The 20,830-nt window shown below is 34.2% G+C and overlaps 1 protein-coding gene across 6 annotated transcripts in view; it reads right to left on the bottom strand.

Moving 5' to 3' along the window:
• The window catches only part of PPP2R5C (protein phosphatase 2 regulatory subunit B'gamma), an 87,178-nt gene continuing 66,348 nt past the window's right edge, over window positions 1-20,830 (bottom strand). For all 6 annotated transcript variants that reach the window (XM_086614030.1, XM_086614031.1, XM_086614035.1 and 3 more), the window contains 8 exons: window positions 18,026-18,134; window positions 15,958-16,011; window positions 13,084-13,254; window positions 12,396-12,523; window positions 10,722-10,823; window positions 8,513-8,585; window positions 6,078-6,194; window positions 1-2,895 (listed from right to left, as the gene is read on the bottom strand). In XM_086614030.1, coding sequence (XP_086470156.1) covers window positions 2,764-2,895; window positions 6,078-6,194; window positions 8,513-8,585; window positions 10,722-10,823; window positions 12,396-12,523; window positions 13,084-13,254; window positions 15,958-16,011; window positions 18,026-18,134 — 886 coding nt within the window. In that variant the 3' untranslated portion in view covers window positions 1-2,763. The remainder of the gene's footprint in view (window positions 2,896-6,077; window positions 6,195-8,512; window positions 8,586-10,721; window positions 10,824-12,395; window positions 12,524-13,083; window positions 13,255-15,957; window positions 16,012-18,025; window positions 18,135-20,830) is intronic.

Raw genomic sequence — 20,830 nt, 5'->3', positions numbered from 1 at the left:
TAAAATTCACATGTTCTTTATTTGTCCATATAATACACCATTTTTTTTTTAAAGTTTTAAAATTAGATAAAAGCATATTAAATGGCCGGTGTATGAAGTTCTTCAGAAACAATGCCAGAACAAAAAGTTGAATTACAAAATGTTAAAAAATACGTAGGTACATTTGAACTTAACATTCCACTAACACATAATGTTACAGATATTGTCTAATGAAAAATAATTGTGCCACTTACCTATTTTTGCTGTTTCTAGGAACTTTTTATTCTGTACATAGGACGATTCTGTACAAAATATGAAGTCTACATTTTTATTACTTATTACCATAAAACAAGGTACAATGTATGTACAATATTAAAATGAAGCCATACTAAAGCCACACTAAAAAGACACTTGTAATATTACTTTTGACATTCCTGATGTACAGGTGTAATTTTGGAAAATGAGGGAAGGTGTCAGACACAGAACTTTATGAAGAACAACAGTCACCAAAATTTTTATTTCTTTTTATTTTGGATGTATTAGTTTTAGAATGGTTTAGTACAGAATATAAGTAGTATATAAATATTGATAATAAACATGCTAAACCATTAGTGGTGATAGATTTTGGAATATTGCCTAAGCAAATGTTCAGTGGCATAAACGGTGAACTTTAAGCCTTTAAAAATATCATTATTTCCCTTTTTGGTGAGTGTTTATCTTCAATAAAGAACAGAAATAAAATCTAGACAGTGAAAGATGTTCTTATACATTGAGCATCACACAATCAATCAAACATTGATACACAGGTTGTTTTTTTTTTTCCCCCTTGGGTAACAATTCCTTTCAGCAACCTCTTGCACAAACATACTGAACACCCAAAATCAAAGGTAACTGATTATCTACCAGCTAAAGATGGAAGTTCAAACAATGGTATATCAAAAAACATAGACATTGCTTTACACAATTAAAAAAGCACCCTTTTTCCCTCAAAAGGAGAAGGCATCTTTAAACTGTTTTAATATAGTTTATCCTAATGGTAAAGCATATTCTTTTTCAAGTTTTACAGGAAATGTTTTCAGACACAGTGGACATTCCACTTAAAGGTTGGGTTGGTCTTTAAATTTAGGTGTTGTAAGCCAATATTTACCACCCACAATTTTCTTCCAATAGACAACGTAACAAATATTGGAAATTGAATGTTAAATGCAACCAACAAACAGCAGGCACTACATCTGCACAAGGTTACTATGAATGTCTGCTTTGCGATTTTTTTTTCTTTTCAATGGATGCAGGAGACGTTATACTTCCTTAAAAAGTAAAACAAAACTATTTTTAAAGAAGCCACGTTTTTATCTCTTTATGCATCAAGACATTAAACATTAAGTTATATCATGTTACTGCCAGAGACAAAAGAAACTAATCACCCATTTAGAATAGCAGAACACCTTTCAAACAGCTTGTAAGCAGGATAAGTAAGTCAAAATACTGGCCACCCTGAGAGAAATCAAATATTGAAGACAAAGCACTATATTTTTAAAGAGATTTTCCTCCCGTGCTTTTCCATCTACAACAAAAAGCTCATTACATGCAAGTAATCTTGTGGAATATATAGCAGCATTTGAAGATCATCAGCAACTCGGATGCATTTTCAGTTCACTTGTGAGGTGTATTTGCAGCACATGTGCTCTTTACAACAACAACAAAAAATATTTTCACGGTAAAATTATGGTCACTATCTCCTCAGCTCTTAGACTCATCCAAAAAGAAGCAGAATGGAATTCTAAAGTCTGTTCTTTTGCTTGTTTTAATAAGCTCGTAATGTTGTGTTTCCTGAAAGGTTATGTTCATCTTCCAGATAAAAACTGAAGCAACTGAAATCACGCGTAATATCTGCCACAGAATACTGAACTCCTAGAGCCCAAGAAAAATGCTGAGTATTAAAAGCTCAGATAAGGGACAAAACAGTGAAAGAGTATTTTATTGACTTGAAAAAACTTAAAATGAGATTTTATATTCAGTCTATTCCCAGTCATAGTAAACAAATGTTCATTTTAGGAAAAATTCTTCTACCAGTTCATATCTGGAATACTGGTGCCGTATTATACACTAGAGACTGGAAAATATGGCTTTAAATATACATAAAGTATCAGGACATGGTATATATAGATATGTATCTTTATCCTAACTAAAGGAGAAAAAAATTTACAGAATTCTTAGAAAGGAATGATGATTGAGGATTGTCATGAAAGTTACCAGTTTGTAAGCTGTGTTTTAGAATACGAAAGAACAACTGTGTACTTTCAAAACTGCTGGTATATTACAAGACAGCAATAACGTGGAAACAGCTGTAAAGTTGAGAAATCCTAGAAAAAGTTTAATACTTAAATTTGAAATAACTTTACTTTTGAAAACACATTTATCATTAGTACCAACTACTGGTCATTCACTTAGATGGAAAGAGTTTATAGAATGCTCTTCTGAAACTGACTATAAAAACTGGATGTTATCAGCTAGCTGGTACTATGATAACACCTCCAGGAAATTGTGTCCACTTGATTATAGTCAACCCAATATTCTGCATATGGAATTGGGTAATTTACCATTGTTTGAACTACTAATCTTGAGCTGCATACTCTATTTATTGCCTACAGAACTGGGTTGAAGAAAGCTTTGACTTTGTGTGTAACTGATTGGTATGGCACAAAAAAGTAAGTTCTACTGTAGAACTGAGTCCAGAAAAAAACCAAACACTTTTCCTCCAAAATAGTATTTCACTGTAAAAGTTTAATGCCCATCATGTGATATTAATTCATCAGCTCTGCAATGTGATTCCAAGGCTTTCATGGTATAGATATCCTGAGGCAGTTCTGACTTGCGTCGCACAAGAGGACGATCTTTTTTCTGATCTTTCTGTGCCTGAAATAAAAATAGAACAAAGTTGGCCAAAAATATTTGTCACTAAACAGCTATTTAAAAATATTTCTTGCACATCAGTATGTTCATTTATGGGAAAAAGTTTATCCTTTCTCATCTTTACCCCACCAGCTACCCAGTTTCAAGTCTTGAAAACATTTTTTTGCTAAGAGGAAAAAATCAGGAACAACTAACAAATTCCAAGCTGTTAACAATCATTACTACCACAATTATAACTTGGTAACATTTTGAAAATAAAATGATCATCTATCTTCTCACTTATTTTTCATTTTGTATGTCTCTACATGCAAGATGAATGATTTTTTTTCATGCTTCTAATTACTTACTTGCACTATTCAAATATCTGAAAATTTAAGGTTCCGGTGTATTATTTTACTGATGCTCTCTCAAAATCAGACACTATTCCTATGAAAGCACCTTTAAACTATATAATGGTGTCTTTATATAGTTCCCATGTCTGTCTCATCTACCCTAATATGTCTATCAGATCAATGAAATTTATTCATGTTCTTCTATTAAAAAGTCTTTATTAAAACTGATTGGCTTTTACTTAGCCATTGATTTACTAGCATGTTAAAAAAATTACTAAGTCATGGTGGTCAAATTTTATTTTAGCAAAAGTATTCACTAAAAACGCTCATATAGTCTAGTACAGAAAGAAATTCCTGGTCTACTTTCCTCGGTCATTCCCTCACCTCTTCAGTATGCTAACCTCTGGCATAAACCTTACTTTCACTGAAACGGTATAGATCTTTACATAGTTCCTCATTTCTGAAGTTTTATTTAAAAAAATAAACTAAGCTGTCCTTTTGACTTGCCTTTTTATTTTTTTATTTCTTTATTTTTAACTGATAACTGTAATACCTCTTGTTTTAGCGTCAGTTTCTGATCAGGTCCTTAGCAATGGATACTTAACTGTCTTTCCAGTGTACTCTCCAAGACTGATACAAGAATGCTCCCTAGCTTTCTCTCTGCAATGCCCTAATTTTTAATCAATCCTTTTCCTGCCTGCTGACTCAGACTTATCAATCCTCTTGCAAGCTTTGTACTTCTCACAGATTTAAGTTTTTCTGATACTAAGAATTCCTGTTTCAAACCATTCTATTAGCTCTGCTAGGACAGGATCTTTATCTTTGAAAAACAGGCTTATAGCCTTCTAATCGCCTCATTTACTACTTGAACACTTTCTGAGCAAGAAAAGGAGGAAAGCATGCACTTGGAGAGACGGCTAAAGAATGCTTAAAACAGTTCCAACCCAAGTTTCAGAATTTTGTTTAGTTTACAGTTTGTTTCTTTTCTATTAGCATAACTTTTTAAATCCCCACTCTTTCTAAAAATTGGGGCAGGGAGGTGGGTGAAATCAAGCTCATCCATACAAATGTGATGCACTAATTTTCCAGCTGGAACGGTATCAACGAAGCTGTACATAGCCCCTACATTATAGCTCTTGAAGTTCAATTCTTTGTGGAAGAGAAGGTAAGACCTAGATAGAGTCCTGGGTTTTAGTTTGGACTGGCATTACTTTTTGAGCATTTTATATTGCATAATACTGGCCCAAATCCCCAGACACTTCCAGCAGCTGGGACTGGGAGCTTTATTCTTAACTGCTTATTCCAACTAGTAGTATATAGCCAACTTCTGCTGCTTTTCTTATAGAACTAACGTTAGAGCACTCAGAGTTAGAAGATAGGAGTTTGAATTCCCCCTGGCCAGGATGGAAAGTGAACCAAGGTCTCATAAATCTTGACAAAATGGTTATGCGCTATGATGCAGCATAGTAAAGATGGACACAACCCTTAAGATTAAGCAGTACTCATTTTTTTCAATAATCTCATATGTACCTTTCTCCAACAGAACTTGTTCTAGCGTCTGGACCTACTGAAAGGAGGACCCTTTCCCCATCACGTGTGCCTGGCTAAGGTATCCAAGGTCTGAAGCAAGGCTGAGGTTTTTATACTCTAATAAGCCCACTGCTCCTCACTGATTAGCTCTAACCAGCATTCCCACTCAGGGGAATGCTACTCTCATTCACTGCCCTGGATAGGCATGTAATTCAACCACCAAGATTTACATGTAATGCATCCAGAGATAAGTGTTTAAAAAACAGCAATCACTGAGCAATACCTCTTGGAGGTATTGCAGCATGTCTTTCAATTTTGACTTTCATCCAAAATTTTATAGGAAAAATAATAAATAAAATATAATCTTGCAAGATGACACTAGAATTTTAAGAGTAATGTGGGACGTTAGCTTGACCATATGCTTATTTTCATTAAATTTCTTGTTTGATATGTTGGTTCAAATTAACAGACTTTATCTCCGTTCTCAACTAGTTTTCAGCTCCAGGTCCCTTTCTCTGGTTTTAACTTCGCTGGATTTAGAGATATTCATGTTACTGATACTCCTACCAGACATCTTAGTGATATTGCAATGCTCCCTGGCACCTCTCCATCTTCCATCAGCTCCAAGTTTAAATCTCTAGTTTGAATGTCAGGATTCTTGTTCCACTTAACTGAAGTTAAATTGAAAATATCTGAAGATCACTAAACATCAGCTAAAGACAAAAAGACTGGAATGTCCTTGACAGTCCTTGCCCTGCAGTAGGTAATGGACCATGACAGATGGTGACTGAGGAAGACGACCCATGAGTGGGCAAGGCAAATGCATACTTTACACATTTTTTCAAAACACAGTAGCTTTAGCCACTAAGAAGGCTCTGAACAGCAAACAAACAAAAATGTCATCACTGGAATCTGACTATGTTTTATAAAAGTTTTCCTTATGAAAAACCAAAACTGTTATATAGAGAAGAGAACAGAACACGATGTGGTAGATTTTAGCCATATTTTTAACTAGCCTTAAAGCATAATCGTTGTTCCCATCATGACAAAAAGCTCTTTCTAAGTGAAAATAAAATGGAAGCTTCTGTAGAAGAAAAGTCAAAAGAGACTAGACAGCAGATTCATAGGCATTAGAAACAGAACACTGTATTCCTGGCTGCTGCAGTATCACTTAGAAGTAGCACCTCTAATTAAGTTTATTACTCTAGGATAAATGGTTACAGGGCTGAAAATATAACCTAAGTTTATGTCCACAATTAACAATCTCCTTAAAAAAAAATTATTAATAATTTAGAGTATGTTGTTATCTTCACATGGCTTTACCTGACAAGCCTCTTCTTTCACTGTCTTTTTCAGCATCTGCAAATCTTCAATTAAAGGTCCATCTGTTTCCATTGCAACAGGACTGTTCAGCGAACTCGTGTCACTATATGTTGGGTACTAATAAAATGCAAAGTGTTAAAATAATCATTCTTAGCAGTAATACTTAAATACTAAGAGTGTATTTGAATGCTATGATTAGTTATTTGAGATTAGCTTCAATATCTTATGCTTCCAGGCACCAAGTAATAAATTCTAAAATGGAACTCCAATACTTTCATTTGGCAGAAATGTCCTGTTGAAAAGTACAGTCAGAATATAAAAAATATGCTTTGATTATCTGAGACCGAATTTCAAAATACTCAGATTTTGCCGATATTGAATGTCTACTTTGGCAATCACTCATCTGAAACCTTATTAATACACTGTCTAGTGAGTTGTTAAACAGTGTAGCAACTCAAACACAATGATTTTACTTTCTGGTGCAATTTTGTGTTGGAAGAGAAAATACACTGTTAAAAGGCCAAATATGGTTAATATACATTTAAAATAATTTCAAAACAAAGTATTAAACTTTTCTGTCTTGAGAAATTAAAACAGTCATAAGTGTCTTTTGGGAACAAAAACCATCTTGTAGAAACACTTGTCTAGTATGTAAAGCTTCCTGTATCTCAGTATTTTAAATTCTATTTTAATTCAGATGAGGTGTATATGGTCTTGAAATCAAAGCTCATTTACAAACACACCCACTTTTAAATCCATTTTTCCTCAGATACTTTAGTATCTGAGCGCACCAGTAACTTAATGCAGATCAAACAAGAGAGAGAAAAACTGGCAGCAAGGATTTAACAAATATAATTATCATGATCTAAAAATCTTAAAATGTATTCTTGTGTCATGGAGAGTCAGGAATAGCTCTGAACAACAAGAACTGTCAGTAATTAGACAAATTAAAAAGTTAATAGAAATTCCAGGAAAAAAGCCACCTTAAAAATCCATTACACAGAGTGCTAAAAGCATTTCTATTATTACATCAATTCAGTGGAGCACTCAGTGTTCAATTTAATAATTTTTGTTTTAAATTGCTTCCAATTATTAGCTCTCTTCAAGCATACTGTGCAGAATATACTGTATACAGGTTGCTTCAACTAGTTTCAGAAAACGTACATAGTTCCAAAAAATTACTTAGGAAGAAAAGGATATTTACACTGTAGAACTCTAAATTTTACTACTATGAGTCAATCCCCTTATTTAGACAGACAAGCAATAGTTCATAATTTGTGATAGCAAATGACCACGTATATCACATACACTTCAAGCAAGGTTTTTGCATGGCTCAGGTGATTAGAGGAATGTTTTGTCACTGAAAGTCAATTGCTGCTTTCATACAAATGGTTCTTTTTTGATTAATTTAACTGATCTGTTGTCAACGGACATATTGTTTAACTTTAACAAATTTTGAGCAGTTTAGTAATGTTCCCTGAGAAATGTCAGAAGAGGAAAACAACACTTATGAATTTCCTTCTCCTTAGAAAAAAAGATACCTTCTGTTTTAAAATAGCACTGAGATCATAAAGTGTCCCACTTCTGCTTATAGAGTACCATTACTCGCATCTTCCACCACTTTCAACTCAGACAGAGGATGTTGGAAAGATACAGTACAATTATTTTCTTGCTGCAGTATAGTAAAATTCTGGCTACAAAGTAATTGAAATGGTTGGGTTTTTTTTCCCCCCATAGCAGCAACCAGTATGATTGAGGTAACAGAAAACCGCAGCATTTTCCAAGCAAAGCAAGTAGGGGAGGTGGGGGGGAAGCCCAAGCCAAACCATCCTCTTTTCCCATAATTTCCAAATATAATGAATAGTCTAAAGGAGCTTTTATTTCTTTATCAAAATATCAGTTACATCAAGCAATGCCTGACAGGATGTTTTACTTTTATTAAGAACCTGAGGTGCAGGTTCACCAGAAGACCGGCCCAAGGCCCATATGAGAAGAAATGCAGCAGACAGGAATGTACAATATTCTTTTAATCCATTTGACACAGAGGAAAACTGACCAGTCATAACTCACAGTTTGCAGAAAGATCTCTTTTGTAATATACTGTTCGCAAAACAGCTTTTCAAGAGAAACCAATTATGGCATCTCTATATTTTACATAATTTTGCACAGTAACTTTTCAAACCACAATACAGTATATCTCCTATTATAAGAAAAGGAAAAAGTACTTCACATCATACTTCTCAGAAACCTTTTGAAAAAAATAATTACTTGCACAAGAGAAAGGTTACAAATTTTAAAAGTACTTTTATTGTATATCTTTCATAATACAAGTAGTGAAATTGCTTTATTTTCACGATCAGTCAGACCTGTTTCCCCACTGATATTTAACAAAACTAAAGTATTTAAACATGAACATGTTAATCTTTTCTAAATACCTGGGGATTTGATTTGGCTAGATTTTCTATTTTAACCCATGCTTCTTCCCGTTCCTTCAATTTTAGCTTCTCTCTGAAAAAAAATAAGTTTAAAAGCAAAAATGGCAAAAGCAGCTTGGTGGATCTTGCATCACGACTTGTTTACTTTCTTATACATGAAGAAATTCACTAGAAAATTTCAACATAATCAATTACTTCGCTATGCCTGTTTCAGCTTATGGCCCAAAATATCACTGTTGACATGACAATTTGCACCATATCAAAACCCCATGATCTCAAAGCAACATTGCAGGGGGAAATTATTTTCTCATGAAGCTACAACCTGGCTGTTACCAGTTCATCTTTTATAACCGTACATGATAAAAAGGGTTACAATTAAACCAGAAGAAAGTCTTGATCTACGTTGAAGTGTGTTTGCGTTTTAACTTTATCATATTTGAATTCTATATTGAAAGATAAGAAACTAATATCTGACCATAAAAAAGAGCAGGGATTCTCATTGCCCGTCCAATGGCGTCAGTTAATAGTTCGAAGTAAAAGGCCCAGAGACATTTTGAATTAAACACTAACAGAGAACTACCTGACAAAAACACACTCATTCAAGGCAGTGACAAGCCAAGAGGGACAACATGGAATGCCTTTTTTTTTTTTTTAAATTAATTGTTTCCTTATGCCCAGTGTAATTAAAAACCGATAAAATCTAGTGTGCTTTTTTTCCCTTTCCTTCTTGCAGAAAACAACTTCTTGCAGACACCTGTCTTTGAAAGGTGGTGGAGTTTAAAAAGGCTTTGAACTTAAGAGTGCTCTCAGGCTTCAATGCATAGAGCAGATGATCCAAACTTAAAAAAAAAATATTTTGTGTGTGTATACATATATAAATATACACACATATATTTATATGTGTATATATTAGCAGTTATATGCTAATATATACACAATTTTCCTCCATCTCTCTATTAAGTTAAGTTCAGGCTGGGGTGGAAGAACTCTTTAACCACCCCCTTTTAAGTTTTTATATGGTGGGGGATTTTTGGAGGGAAGTTTGTTTTGTTATTATGCCACTCAGCCTGCCTTAATCTGTACTCAAACAAATTGCCACAAAAACCCCACAAACAAACAAAACAGAAAAGACTGTTTTCTCATTTGAAAGGGATTCTACTTATTTGCTATGAAGGAAGAGATGTACACAGTGTTTTTTAAAAAAGCAAATGTTCACATTTTGTTATCTACATACACACATATATTTTAAAAAAAGTTATACTACAAGCTCATTTTTACTTAAATTGTAATAAGGAATTTCAAAACTTGGATAAATTAATGTACATTAAGAGTCTGCATTACTTCCAGTATATTGATTTAAAATAAGTGTGTAATTTGAACCACTACTCACGGGAATCCCTGTTCACTTTGAAATTAAAAATAAAATTGAAATCCAGGTATTTTCAGTACCCACTTTCTAACTATGCTCCCCAGTCCCTAAAACAGGCTGGGGATGTTTCAATCTCACTTCAGCAGGCTTTAAAATATACTTAATATTCACAAAATTATATCTAACAAAATTGGAAATAGAGGAACAGAGAAGATTGAGTGACTTTATGATCGTAAAAGTTAGCTGTATTTTTGGGCATAAACCAGAAAAATTCTAGCTTCCAATTCCCTGCTCTGTTCACTGGCCTATGCAAGAATATACTAAACTCATCGGGTTTCTTCTGGCAAATAATGTACGGACATCCCATATTACACCACAGTGACAACTTGATCTCAGGTAACTTTCAGAAAAGCATGCACATGTGCTCACACACAATGCAATGCTGAAAAATACTGTAAAATTGTTTTGGGAAGAACTGAGTGACAACATGAAAGAAAATAATACTGGGGAAATAAAGTATGCTAAAATAAACACAGAATGTAAACTAAACTGTTTAACAGATCTTTTACACTGGGCTCCACGATTAGCAGTGTCCCTCTCGCATTAATTTTTAGGAAGATGGTGACCCTCAGCAGTATTAGGTCAAAGACTACATGAAGCATCTTATCAAGAAGATTTTAAAATTCATATATAACAAGAAGTTTCACCCAGTCCATTTTGAGACAGCTATACTGTAATCAAATGGGCAGCTTCCCACTAAAGACACAGTAGGTTTTAAGAGCTAAAGCACTCTGAACAAATTATTCAAGAACAGACAGACACACTGACATGAAAACTTACTTCAGTTTTTCTGCTTTAAATTGTTGTGTGCAGTCATCGAACAGTTTTTGGTTCATCTCCATGAAGAGTTTCAGAGCATTGTATATCAAGCCATGTATTGTCCTATAAGTAAAACTTCTGGTTGAAACTCAGAGTACTTTAAACTTTGAAATCTATTTTTTCTGGTCAACAGTAGCCAATAGCCTACATAACTGGAAAATTACATCATTTCAGAATAAGTGGAAACAAAACTAGTTAGCGGAAGTTTCAGTTTACCCTCAAAAGGGCTAATACAAGTACTAAAATTACCAACTTTGAATGTGTTTTTCTTACTCCATAGTACTACTTGCCACTTTTGATGTCTGAACTTCATTTTTAATACTATGTGTATCAATACAGGACTAGTTTTGAAATTTAGTAACTGACATTAATCAAACTATGGTTATTAGAGAAAATGCAAGATGACATTAAAGATCTTGATACAAGTAACTTACTGGCAACTGACAAATTCCAGAAAAACCTAAAGTTAGTGATTAAAAAGAGCCTAGAAAAGACTCCATTCATTTTGAAAACCGCTATACAGCAAACAGCACTCACTTCAACACAATTATGCCAGGACTCTAGAAGTGTTACAAAAGCAAAGTGTAAAACATCAGAAAAACTAAACAAAAATAATCTGCTTTATGAAGCAGTTTTTACTGAGTAATTTACAGTTCCAGTCTGTAATCTATTACTGATCATCAAATCCAAAAAGCAATCAGTTAAATGACTACTTTGCATCACACATGTGAGTTACGAGTCAGAGTGCAGCTGTACTGGGTAGCGTGACTTCTGCTCAGAATAAAATGAATGCACGGCCTTGAAAACCAGAAAAAACAACCGACAACAATCCACATTTACTATGTGCAATTGCATCACTGAATCAGAATTTTATTAATGAGTACATCATTTGTTACTGCTTACATCCAGTGACAGTAACCAATCACTTTAACGTCACTTTATTTTTCATTTCTTTTCCTGTGTTCAGTGGCAGATCGATTACTCATTCTTGGCCAACCCCTCAGCAGTCCTCAAATCATGGCCAGCGCTCGACTGTGATACTTTCACCATCCCAGCAGCTCAACAACAGCTCAAACAAAGAGGCACTTTACAATGGAACAGCTGCAGAAAGGAGCTGGCCAGGACTGTTTTCATGTGTAAGTACTATGTTATTGTGGGGAAAAAAGTGAAAATAGTCAATGGAGAAAGAAGAGAAAAAAATAAACCAAAAGAAAAAAAATAAAAGAAAGGAAAGTTAAAAATGACCTGATCTACATGTTCCATTAGAATGCAGAAGAAATGCAAAACAGCAAAGAGGTTAGAGATCAGAAATCAAAGTTAGTCTTTAGAAGCATCTGAACTACAGATTAATGCCAAATTTGCCTCATATTAATCAAAATATGATGTCATGGATTAGATGCACTAAAACACTGATTCTTGTTTAATGAAGAAAGGAAAAACTATCTTCCTCAGTTCTTAATATTTCTAAAATATTTTAACAATGGTAATCTTCTCCTCATAGAGCAACTTTAATGTCATAGAATAAACAGTTCAACATACTGTTAAAACTAGCAACTCAAAGACCTGAACTACTTTTAAGCCTAAAACTAAACATAAGTGAAGTACCAGAATTTTACTTGTACAAGTGTTTCTTACTTGTTCCAATGTGTCTTTGAATTCCGGTACAAGGATGGAAACATGATGGGTAAAATCTTTGCTGCGTTATCACTAATTAAACTCATAATATATTCATTATTCCAGTAGTATAATGCTCGCTCTGCAACCTAAGAAGACATGAAAAAAGGAATATTTCTTCAGACAATTTCTTAAAGAGCAAATAATTGGAATGTTTGGCACATATAAGGCAAAGGTAAGAAAAGTTGCAACTTAGATTTGGATTTTTCTAGTGTGAATGGGAGTCATGGAGCTGATGGAAAGAGAAATGGAAAAATAGCTTTTCCTTGATAGGGACACGATTCAAACTATAACCTACAAACTCGAAAATTCAAGCAAAGAGATGTTTTCCCAAAGAAAGAGTATTTGTAGAATTCTGTTACAAGCAGTCAAAGGCAAACACTATGTACTGAAAGGGACCAGTGAGCTTTTAAGCTTTTATGTTCAACGTAACACTGAAGTGAATCACCCAATACAAAAGCACATACTGCATCCTTAAAAAGAAACAATAAAAGTAACATTTAGGTCCCTAAAATTTGACACAGAATTGAAGACTACTTTTTTTTTTGCAACAAATAAAATTAATTACGGTAAATAATAGTAGGTAATATCATTAACAAGTCTGCTTTATAAAAACCCTCATATTATTGCACATTCAGTAAGTACAGACCTGAAAGTGTGGACTGGACACACATTTGGCTAGCTGTCTGAAAAGAGGCTCCATAACTTTTACAAATTCAGATGGTTCAATAACATCTAAAATTTCTTCTAGTTCATTTAAAAACATGACTTCTTTTGGACTGTGAGTCTTTGGCCAGTATTTCAGCAGTGCCATTACAACCTGTGGAGAGAAAGTGAACATGACCTTCACGATAATTTGACTCTACCTTGAACTAAATTATGTCTCATTAAGAAGTCTGATATTTTATACAGAACGCAAAACTCAGATTTCTTCTCCCATGTGACAGCAGAGATCAGACATGGTTCAGTGTCACAGAAATAACTATTAATAGGTCAAAACCCACTTATTCAGAAAACAAAGTTATACACTTAGAAGACATGTTCAAAAATAACAAAGACTAGAGGAAGTAATCTGACATCTAACTTAACATGATCACCAAATCAAAGTGCAAATTTGCTGCTATACTATGGGGAAAATTATTTGCCACTTAAGTGACAGCTGCTTTCAATCTCTAATTTCTTGGAGGCGTACTCCAAAGCTCAAGAAATTAAAGTTCTATCATATTTTAAGAAAAGATTTACTATAAATACTCAAATTGACAGGTGATCGACTACTCTAGGCATGTTGCTCTTAAACATTGACTTTTACTTAATTGACTGTATTACTATAATCACAGTCTTAACTTTCTTCACAATTATTTAATTATTTATCCAGCTTGCTGAAGCAGTTTTTGCCTAGTAAACCATGAACACTCAAAAGATAGGAAAAGGCAGGCGGAGAGAGGAAGGGAGAAGACAACTAAAGGATCCATAAAAAAGAGACAGAAAAAGTAATCTGCCAGTTGGCTCACAACTCGTCAGAAAGAGTCTGTACATCTGTGGGAAATGTTTCTGAAGTCTAACTAAAAAATCAAATTCTTTAATCTACTAAATATATAAGTAGAAGAATTTAAGACTGCAAAGAGATACTAGTTTAACGGTTCAATATATTTAGACATTGTATTTATTAGTGGAGTTATCAATTACATCATCATTACATCATAATTTATTCAAGAGTCTTCAAAACCACATGAAGTTATATTGAAGGAATAACGACTCTTGTGCCGTTAGCAATTTCTGATTCAAAGAAAACGCAAGTAGACATGAATGTTTTTGGTATGAAAGGATGAATTTTTTCCCCCCAAAGATGTCAGTTTTGAAACCAAAGTGTAAGATTTTAATTTCCCCCCCCCCGCCCCCTTCTTTTACTGTGAAAACTGTTTTTCATCTGTGGCAATTTGGTGCCAAACAATATTCAAATAGGAAGACATTTTCCTTCAAAGGATATTTAAACCATGCTAAATACTTAAAAATGACTGGCATAGTACTGAATCTTAAAGTTAGATATTTTGAATGAGAAATTAATACAACCTTGAACGTGTAAGTTTATACTTTTATAATGCTTTTGTTTTGTGGTTAAAGATTAAAAAGCCACATAAAGATCAAAAAATACAATAGAGTCTGCCTAGTCCTACATGTAGAACTGGAGAAAAAAACATCACAAAACAGTACAGACCTCTTGAAAAAAAACTCTTAAAGTTTGTATTTGTCTTTTTATGCAGTTTAAAAGTTGCAGCAATCCATTAACCTTTCTCTCAGACAACAATTTTTTTCTCTCATTTAGGAAAAAAAATGCAGTCTCTTGTTTTCTGAAATGGAGGACATTTTTATGGAAGTCCAACTTTTTATATTTAAAAACTATAAGCAATATTTAATATCATCACTGACAAGACAACTTCGGGAGAAATCAGTGCATCTTTCATGTACATATTATTTAATCATGAAAGCAGACACTATGTCCTCAACAAAGCCTTAGGAAATTTATGCAGATTTTTAAAGTAAGAAGTCAAAAAGTCTCGTATGACAATTATAAGGGGAAACAAAGCATTTTATTTTGCAATGACCAAAATTTTTGAAGCGGAACTTAATACTTCAGTGATGCATGTGCTAAGTTTTTAAAGAATGTTGTAATCATGTACTAATTTGGGACCAAAAAGGGAAACAGACTTGGATGCGTATTAGTTCAGCCTTGTACTAGGAAACATGTAAAATCCTAGCTGATGTCTGGAAGAAAGTTAAGATTTCAAGATCTCATACAGCACGAAAATGACAGAACATCTGAGATTTGAGATCTTACCAACCACTAAAAGCTCCATTTAGAAGAGAGTTCTTGCTCAGCTGCATATACTTTATTTGTTTTAAGAATCCCACTTGCCATTTTAGATTATAATCTAGTAAAATGCATTTTACTGATTGCTACTTAGTGATTAAACATATTAATTCTTATCTACTTAATATTAGGTGTAATGAGGCAAAACACTATATACTATTGAGGACAATTAATCGTATTCATCTATGCAATTATGTGCAGCCAGACCAAAGTCTGGTTTTGTCTATAGTCCAAACTCAGTAGACATGAACCGGATCTGACTCAACAGCCTTGCATCAGTAGGCAGCTCCGTGTGCCAGAAATCTGTGTTCCATCACAACATCAATCTCAACAGAGCAACAGTTCAGGCAAGCTAATTTCTGACTAAACTGCTTCTGGATCAACTACGTCACATCCAGTCAGTCAGAACAAAATAAGCAGAATAAATTCTGGTCTGTTTTTAAGAGGGACACTCTTAAGGTCGTTTTAATTCATTTTGGACATTCAAAACAGCTGAAGAAATGAATTTGATGGATCAAAATGGTTACGTATTTGACTCTTCCTAATAAAAAGAATTACATATCAATACTTTGTTCCTAAACCCTCTGTAAATAGTCTACAGATGAAAGGGATATTAATATTCCAAAATATATAAAAATAGCAAGATAAACTTACTGGTTCTGTAAGTGTGCTGTCCTTTTCTAAAAATTGAACTACACAGTACGCCAGCTAAAGTAAAAGAAAAATATTTTTATTAATGCTCACTGTGAAACCGAACACACTTTGAAATCACTAGCATAAGTGGAGAACACTACCGAATTGAAATGAAAACACTTTTTCTGTAATTTTACAAAAATTTTTGGCTGACCATTTAAACAACAGAAAGCTAAATATGCTTTACCAATTTTTCCCAACCTTCCCAAGTCTGTCCTTACCTTTTTCTGGGTTATAATATAGACAAACACAATTCGACGTTTTCTTTTTAGACCTAGTACTTCACATTTCAGCACACTTTATCTTTTCAAACACAGGATTTAAAAATCACAATCTCATCCTCTAACGTGCTTTCCACTCACTAACATTTTGGTGTGCCATGTTGATTTCGTAAGTATTTTCTGTTTCATAACCTCAGTTAGTGAAAAATGCATTGAAGCTGTAAACCTTTCATAGATAGATTTTCTATCTATGAGAACTAATGATAACTATGGGTATCGATGTAAAGCAGATGCTGAATTACACTATTTACCAACTTCTGTTCTGAGAATGAGACTGTCTACCTGTGCCTCAATGGTAAACTATTACATCTCTTTCACTCTATAGGCCACTAGTCCCAAAGTAACTGGGAGGATTGCTGCACACGTCATGAACTGTTAAACCATTTTTCTGGTGTCTCTCCATTTATGGAAGTTCAGTCAGTAAGCCTAATTCCTTTCCTGTTTTTGATGGTTGCTACCAGGAATGTCTCTAGGTAATCTGAGGAATGTACGTAGATTATTACGTCTGGTGTTCTCCACTATTCTAAAGTAACTTTGAATTGAACATAGAAATTAGCTTCCTTTGTGTATATCTGGATTTGGCAGCAGATCCTTCTGAGTATCTGCCACTGTTTCAATGTGGATTTTTGTCGTTTTACTCTGGTGCAAATCACCTAAAGATTTCAGAGAACTAGTTTGTGAATTAAAGGGAACAAATAAAGACCAATCAGTCTCAAGTAGGAAGATGAAAAGGTGGCAATCACAGATGTCTGCACTAGTTGAGATTATTAAGAGAGGTCTGATTGGCCACACTTCAACAGGTTATGTTCATAGCATTAGAAAAAAAAAAAGAAAAAAATTTAGAAATCATAGAATGGTTAGAGTTGGATGGGAGCCACTCTAGCCTACTACTTCAACAGGAACTGATGTGAGCTCCAGTATGCAAGATTCAAAGCAAATCCTTATAAGCATCTCTAACTGCTAGAGAATTGTAATTACGCAACTAGTATTCTTAAATATACGAGCTGTTAGGAATTTTATTTGAAGAAACGGCACTTAAAACTTGGGAGTAACTTAAACTTGTATAGAAAATGTTGAACGTTCAAATTAAAAAAACAAAGCTGTTTAACAACCTCTTATAGCGAAAACTTCAGCATATCAGAGCACCACTGTGTTTTCTCTAACATTGTATGATTTCCCACTCCTCTAGGAATTCTGAATGGAACTAAACTCAGCAGAGAAAAGTTATATAGCTGCTTTAAAAACAAAATACAACTTAGATGCCCCTTTTTTTTCCTCTACGTCTTAAGATCTATTGAATTAAATAATGATGTTCTAGTAAACACCCAAGTCCTTTCAAAACATCAATAGTTGTAGGAAACTGAATTCAGCTGAAATTCTCCATGTACTTTAGAAAAAAAGTTTATAGCTGACAGTCATTAAAATCATACTCCTCTGCAATTTATGTATGTCTAAACATTACAGACAAGAACAAGATCAAATACTTCATGTGTTTCATCTACAAACACTATAGTACTTAAAAAAAGTATTTATTTATATAAATACACAAACATATACATATTTATTTTTTTCCCTCAACAAGTGAAGCATTATAGGTACATATATTAAATAATTTCCCCAAGTCCACTTAGCAGGCAAATGTCAGAGCTCAGAACAGTATCCATATCAGAACGACTAGACTCCTCCTGATCTCTCTTGGCGAACTTACTTTAAACACACTAGTATGAAAAGTGCCGAACAAAACTTACCTGTGGATGGTAGACACTGAGTGATTTCACTTTGTGCAATGGTAACAAAACCTTCAATAGGAATATTTTGTGCTCTTCTTTTAATGGTAAGGCAAATCCATTAATTATGCTGCCAGGGAAAGAAATTTAAAAACAAAAATCAGTAATTACACAAAATCTGCACGACTACAGGATATACCAAACCCCTTCTTTTCATTGCATTTTCGTGATCTGGAAAACATGACGCAACAGAAAAGCTTACAAATTAAGCATGCACCAAAGACTATTTAATTTTTGATCCAGTTTGTCTAAATTTTACAAATCAATGTAATAGTCAAATCAACCTCTGCCCATCCCTCACACAAGTCTTTCACAGGTATCAAATTCTTCTTCCAAGCAACATATATGACTACACCTACACTTCCAACTTTTGCTATAATTATTCACTTTCATCAAAGGTTTGAATACGTATTTCTCCCAGCTTCTTAATGGAATTAAAGAATAAACCAGAGACTGGATGTAGAAGAGATCAATCCAGGACAGCAGACAAGTCAAAACATGGCTTCTGCTAAAATATTACCATGTCTGCAGGCCCCTAGCATATAACCAAATTGCAGCTCAACATTACATCTCAGTTGCAGGTGAGTGCAGATGTGGCTCAAAACTGGGTCAATGGCACCTTTGCCTAAAACCAAAACACTATAACAGTGTTTTGTGTTCACTCACTTTGCTAACATTAACATCAGTTAAAACATCCACAATCCTATTGTCCATTTACTGTTTGAAATCCTACTGTATCCATTCTAATGCTTTTCTCTTCACTAGCAAGAACAGAAAGCACACAGGCAAAAGGAATCTGCCAAACTTATTCTAAAAAAAAACCCCCACACTAAAAAATTCAGTTACATGTATTCAGAGCTCAGAAATCAGATAATGTCCCAGAATTAAAGCTTACTAAATAATGCTCGCTCACCCTTGCTGCATATGCTTAAAATAATTTCCACTACTATCAAATGCACAACTATTTTGATGATACAAGGTTACTCCTCCTGAAGCCTCTTAGTGCTTAACATCAAAACTCTTATTTCTATATTAACATTTCTATGGTGCTCTTGCCACAACTTCCAGATACTCAACAAATATATATTAACTTAATTTAAAAAAAGTTTCTCCAAGATGTTTTAAGGGTTGTTAACCAGAAAGAAGAGCAGAATTATAGGGCAAGTTTGGCCTCGACTGAGCGTGAAGAAATTCTGCAATCCTGTCAAGAGATGATTGTCAGAAAAAAAACATAACCACATTAGTTGTTCCTACTGGAAGTGTTCATTTGTCCAGTATTATATAGCACTTAGCAAAGGAATAGAACAAAATCCAGTTCTTCAGCATGAAATTCAATTCCTCTTTACTTCTGACAAGTCAAAACCCAGGAACCCAACTAAAAAACTGTTACTCATAGGAAGCTCTATGCCAACAGCATGCTGTGTGAAACCTTTAATGGACTAGAAGAATAACCAATACAGAACTGTTATAGCTCAGAAACCTCACTTAGCTAGTAGAAATTTTTATTTGGAAGCCTGAGGGAAAAAAACCACTTAACTTTTAAAGTGACACTAAAAGCTAACCTAACAAAACCAAGAATGAAAAAGCTGGTGACTTAAGTAACAGTTTTGAAGATTTAGCTCCAGTTCTAGTACTTAAGCTTTACATGGTCATCAGTATATCTTGATGAGTATTACTTGATTATAGTATGTTGAAGTAATGATGGATATGTAACTCCTTTAATCATTGAAAATTTCACTGAAAGTTTTTGGGCAGACACGTAGACCTAGAAAATTTTAAAACATCTCTCCAATTTCAACAGCATCTAGGGCTACATTAGGAACAGCATTGCCAAAAGGTTGAGGGAGGTGATCCCTCACTTCTGCTCGGCACTGGTGAGACACATCTGGAGTGCTGGGTCCAGTTCTGGGCTCCCCAGGGCAAAAACGATGTGGATATACTGGAGGGAGTCCAGCAAAGCGCCACAAAGATAATGAAGGGGATGGAGCATCTGACATACAAAGAAAGGCTGAAGAAGCTGTTTAGCCTAGAGAAGGCTCAGGGAGACCTTATCCATGTGTACAAATACCTGAAGAGACAGTGAGAAGATGACAGAGTCAGATTCTTCTCAGTAGTGCCCAGTGAAAGGGCAAGAGGCAACAGGCAAAAATTGAAACACAGGAAATTTCATTCAAACATAAGAAAAAACCCTTTTTATTGTGAGTGTGGTCAAACATGGGAACCCATTGCCCAGAGAGGTTGTGGAGTCTCTCTCCTTGGAGATATCCAAAGCCCAACCAGACACAACCTGCTCTCGCTGACCTGTTATTTTTACGTGATATGGAAACACTATAAAATAAATCTAACTAAGCTTTTAAAGTGTAGTAATGTATAAAAACCGAAAGCTTGCACATAGATTGATCAGTTGATAAAAAACACGCTAGTTTTGATGAGGCTATCAGCTTTAAGTTGTAAAATTTTAGTCTGAAGGGCTTTCAGATGCATCACTGAAGTCTGCTATACAATGGGATTAACAAAAGATTTCTGAAGTTTTATAACCTATTCTTCCTTTGTTTACCTGCTATGGATTCAGTGATGTTAGAAGGATTTTTGAATACTTTTCAGTTATTTACATGTTATTTGTAGTTGCTTTACAACCTATTACAAGGATCCTATGCTAGAAAATAAGATTTAAAAAGTAAGGTTTAAAAAATTGTCACATCCCAAAATATTGCCACAGAGTTAAAGTTTTTGCTGTGTTTCTGCAATCTTTCACAAACTTTATTC

Source organism: Tauraco erythrolophus, chromosome 6 (genome assembly GCF_009769465.1).
Source record: "Tauraco erythrolophus isolate bTauEry1 chromosome 6, bTauEry1.pri, whole genome shotgun sequence".
In the NCBI taxonomy this organism is placed as follows: domain Eukaryota; kingdom Metazoa; phylum Chordata; class Aves; order Musophagiformes; family Musophagidae; genus Tauraco; species Tauraco erythrolophus.
This window is presented reverse-complemented; position numbering and strand designations above follow the sequence as displayed.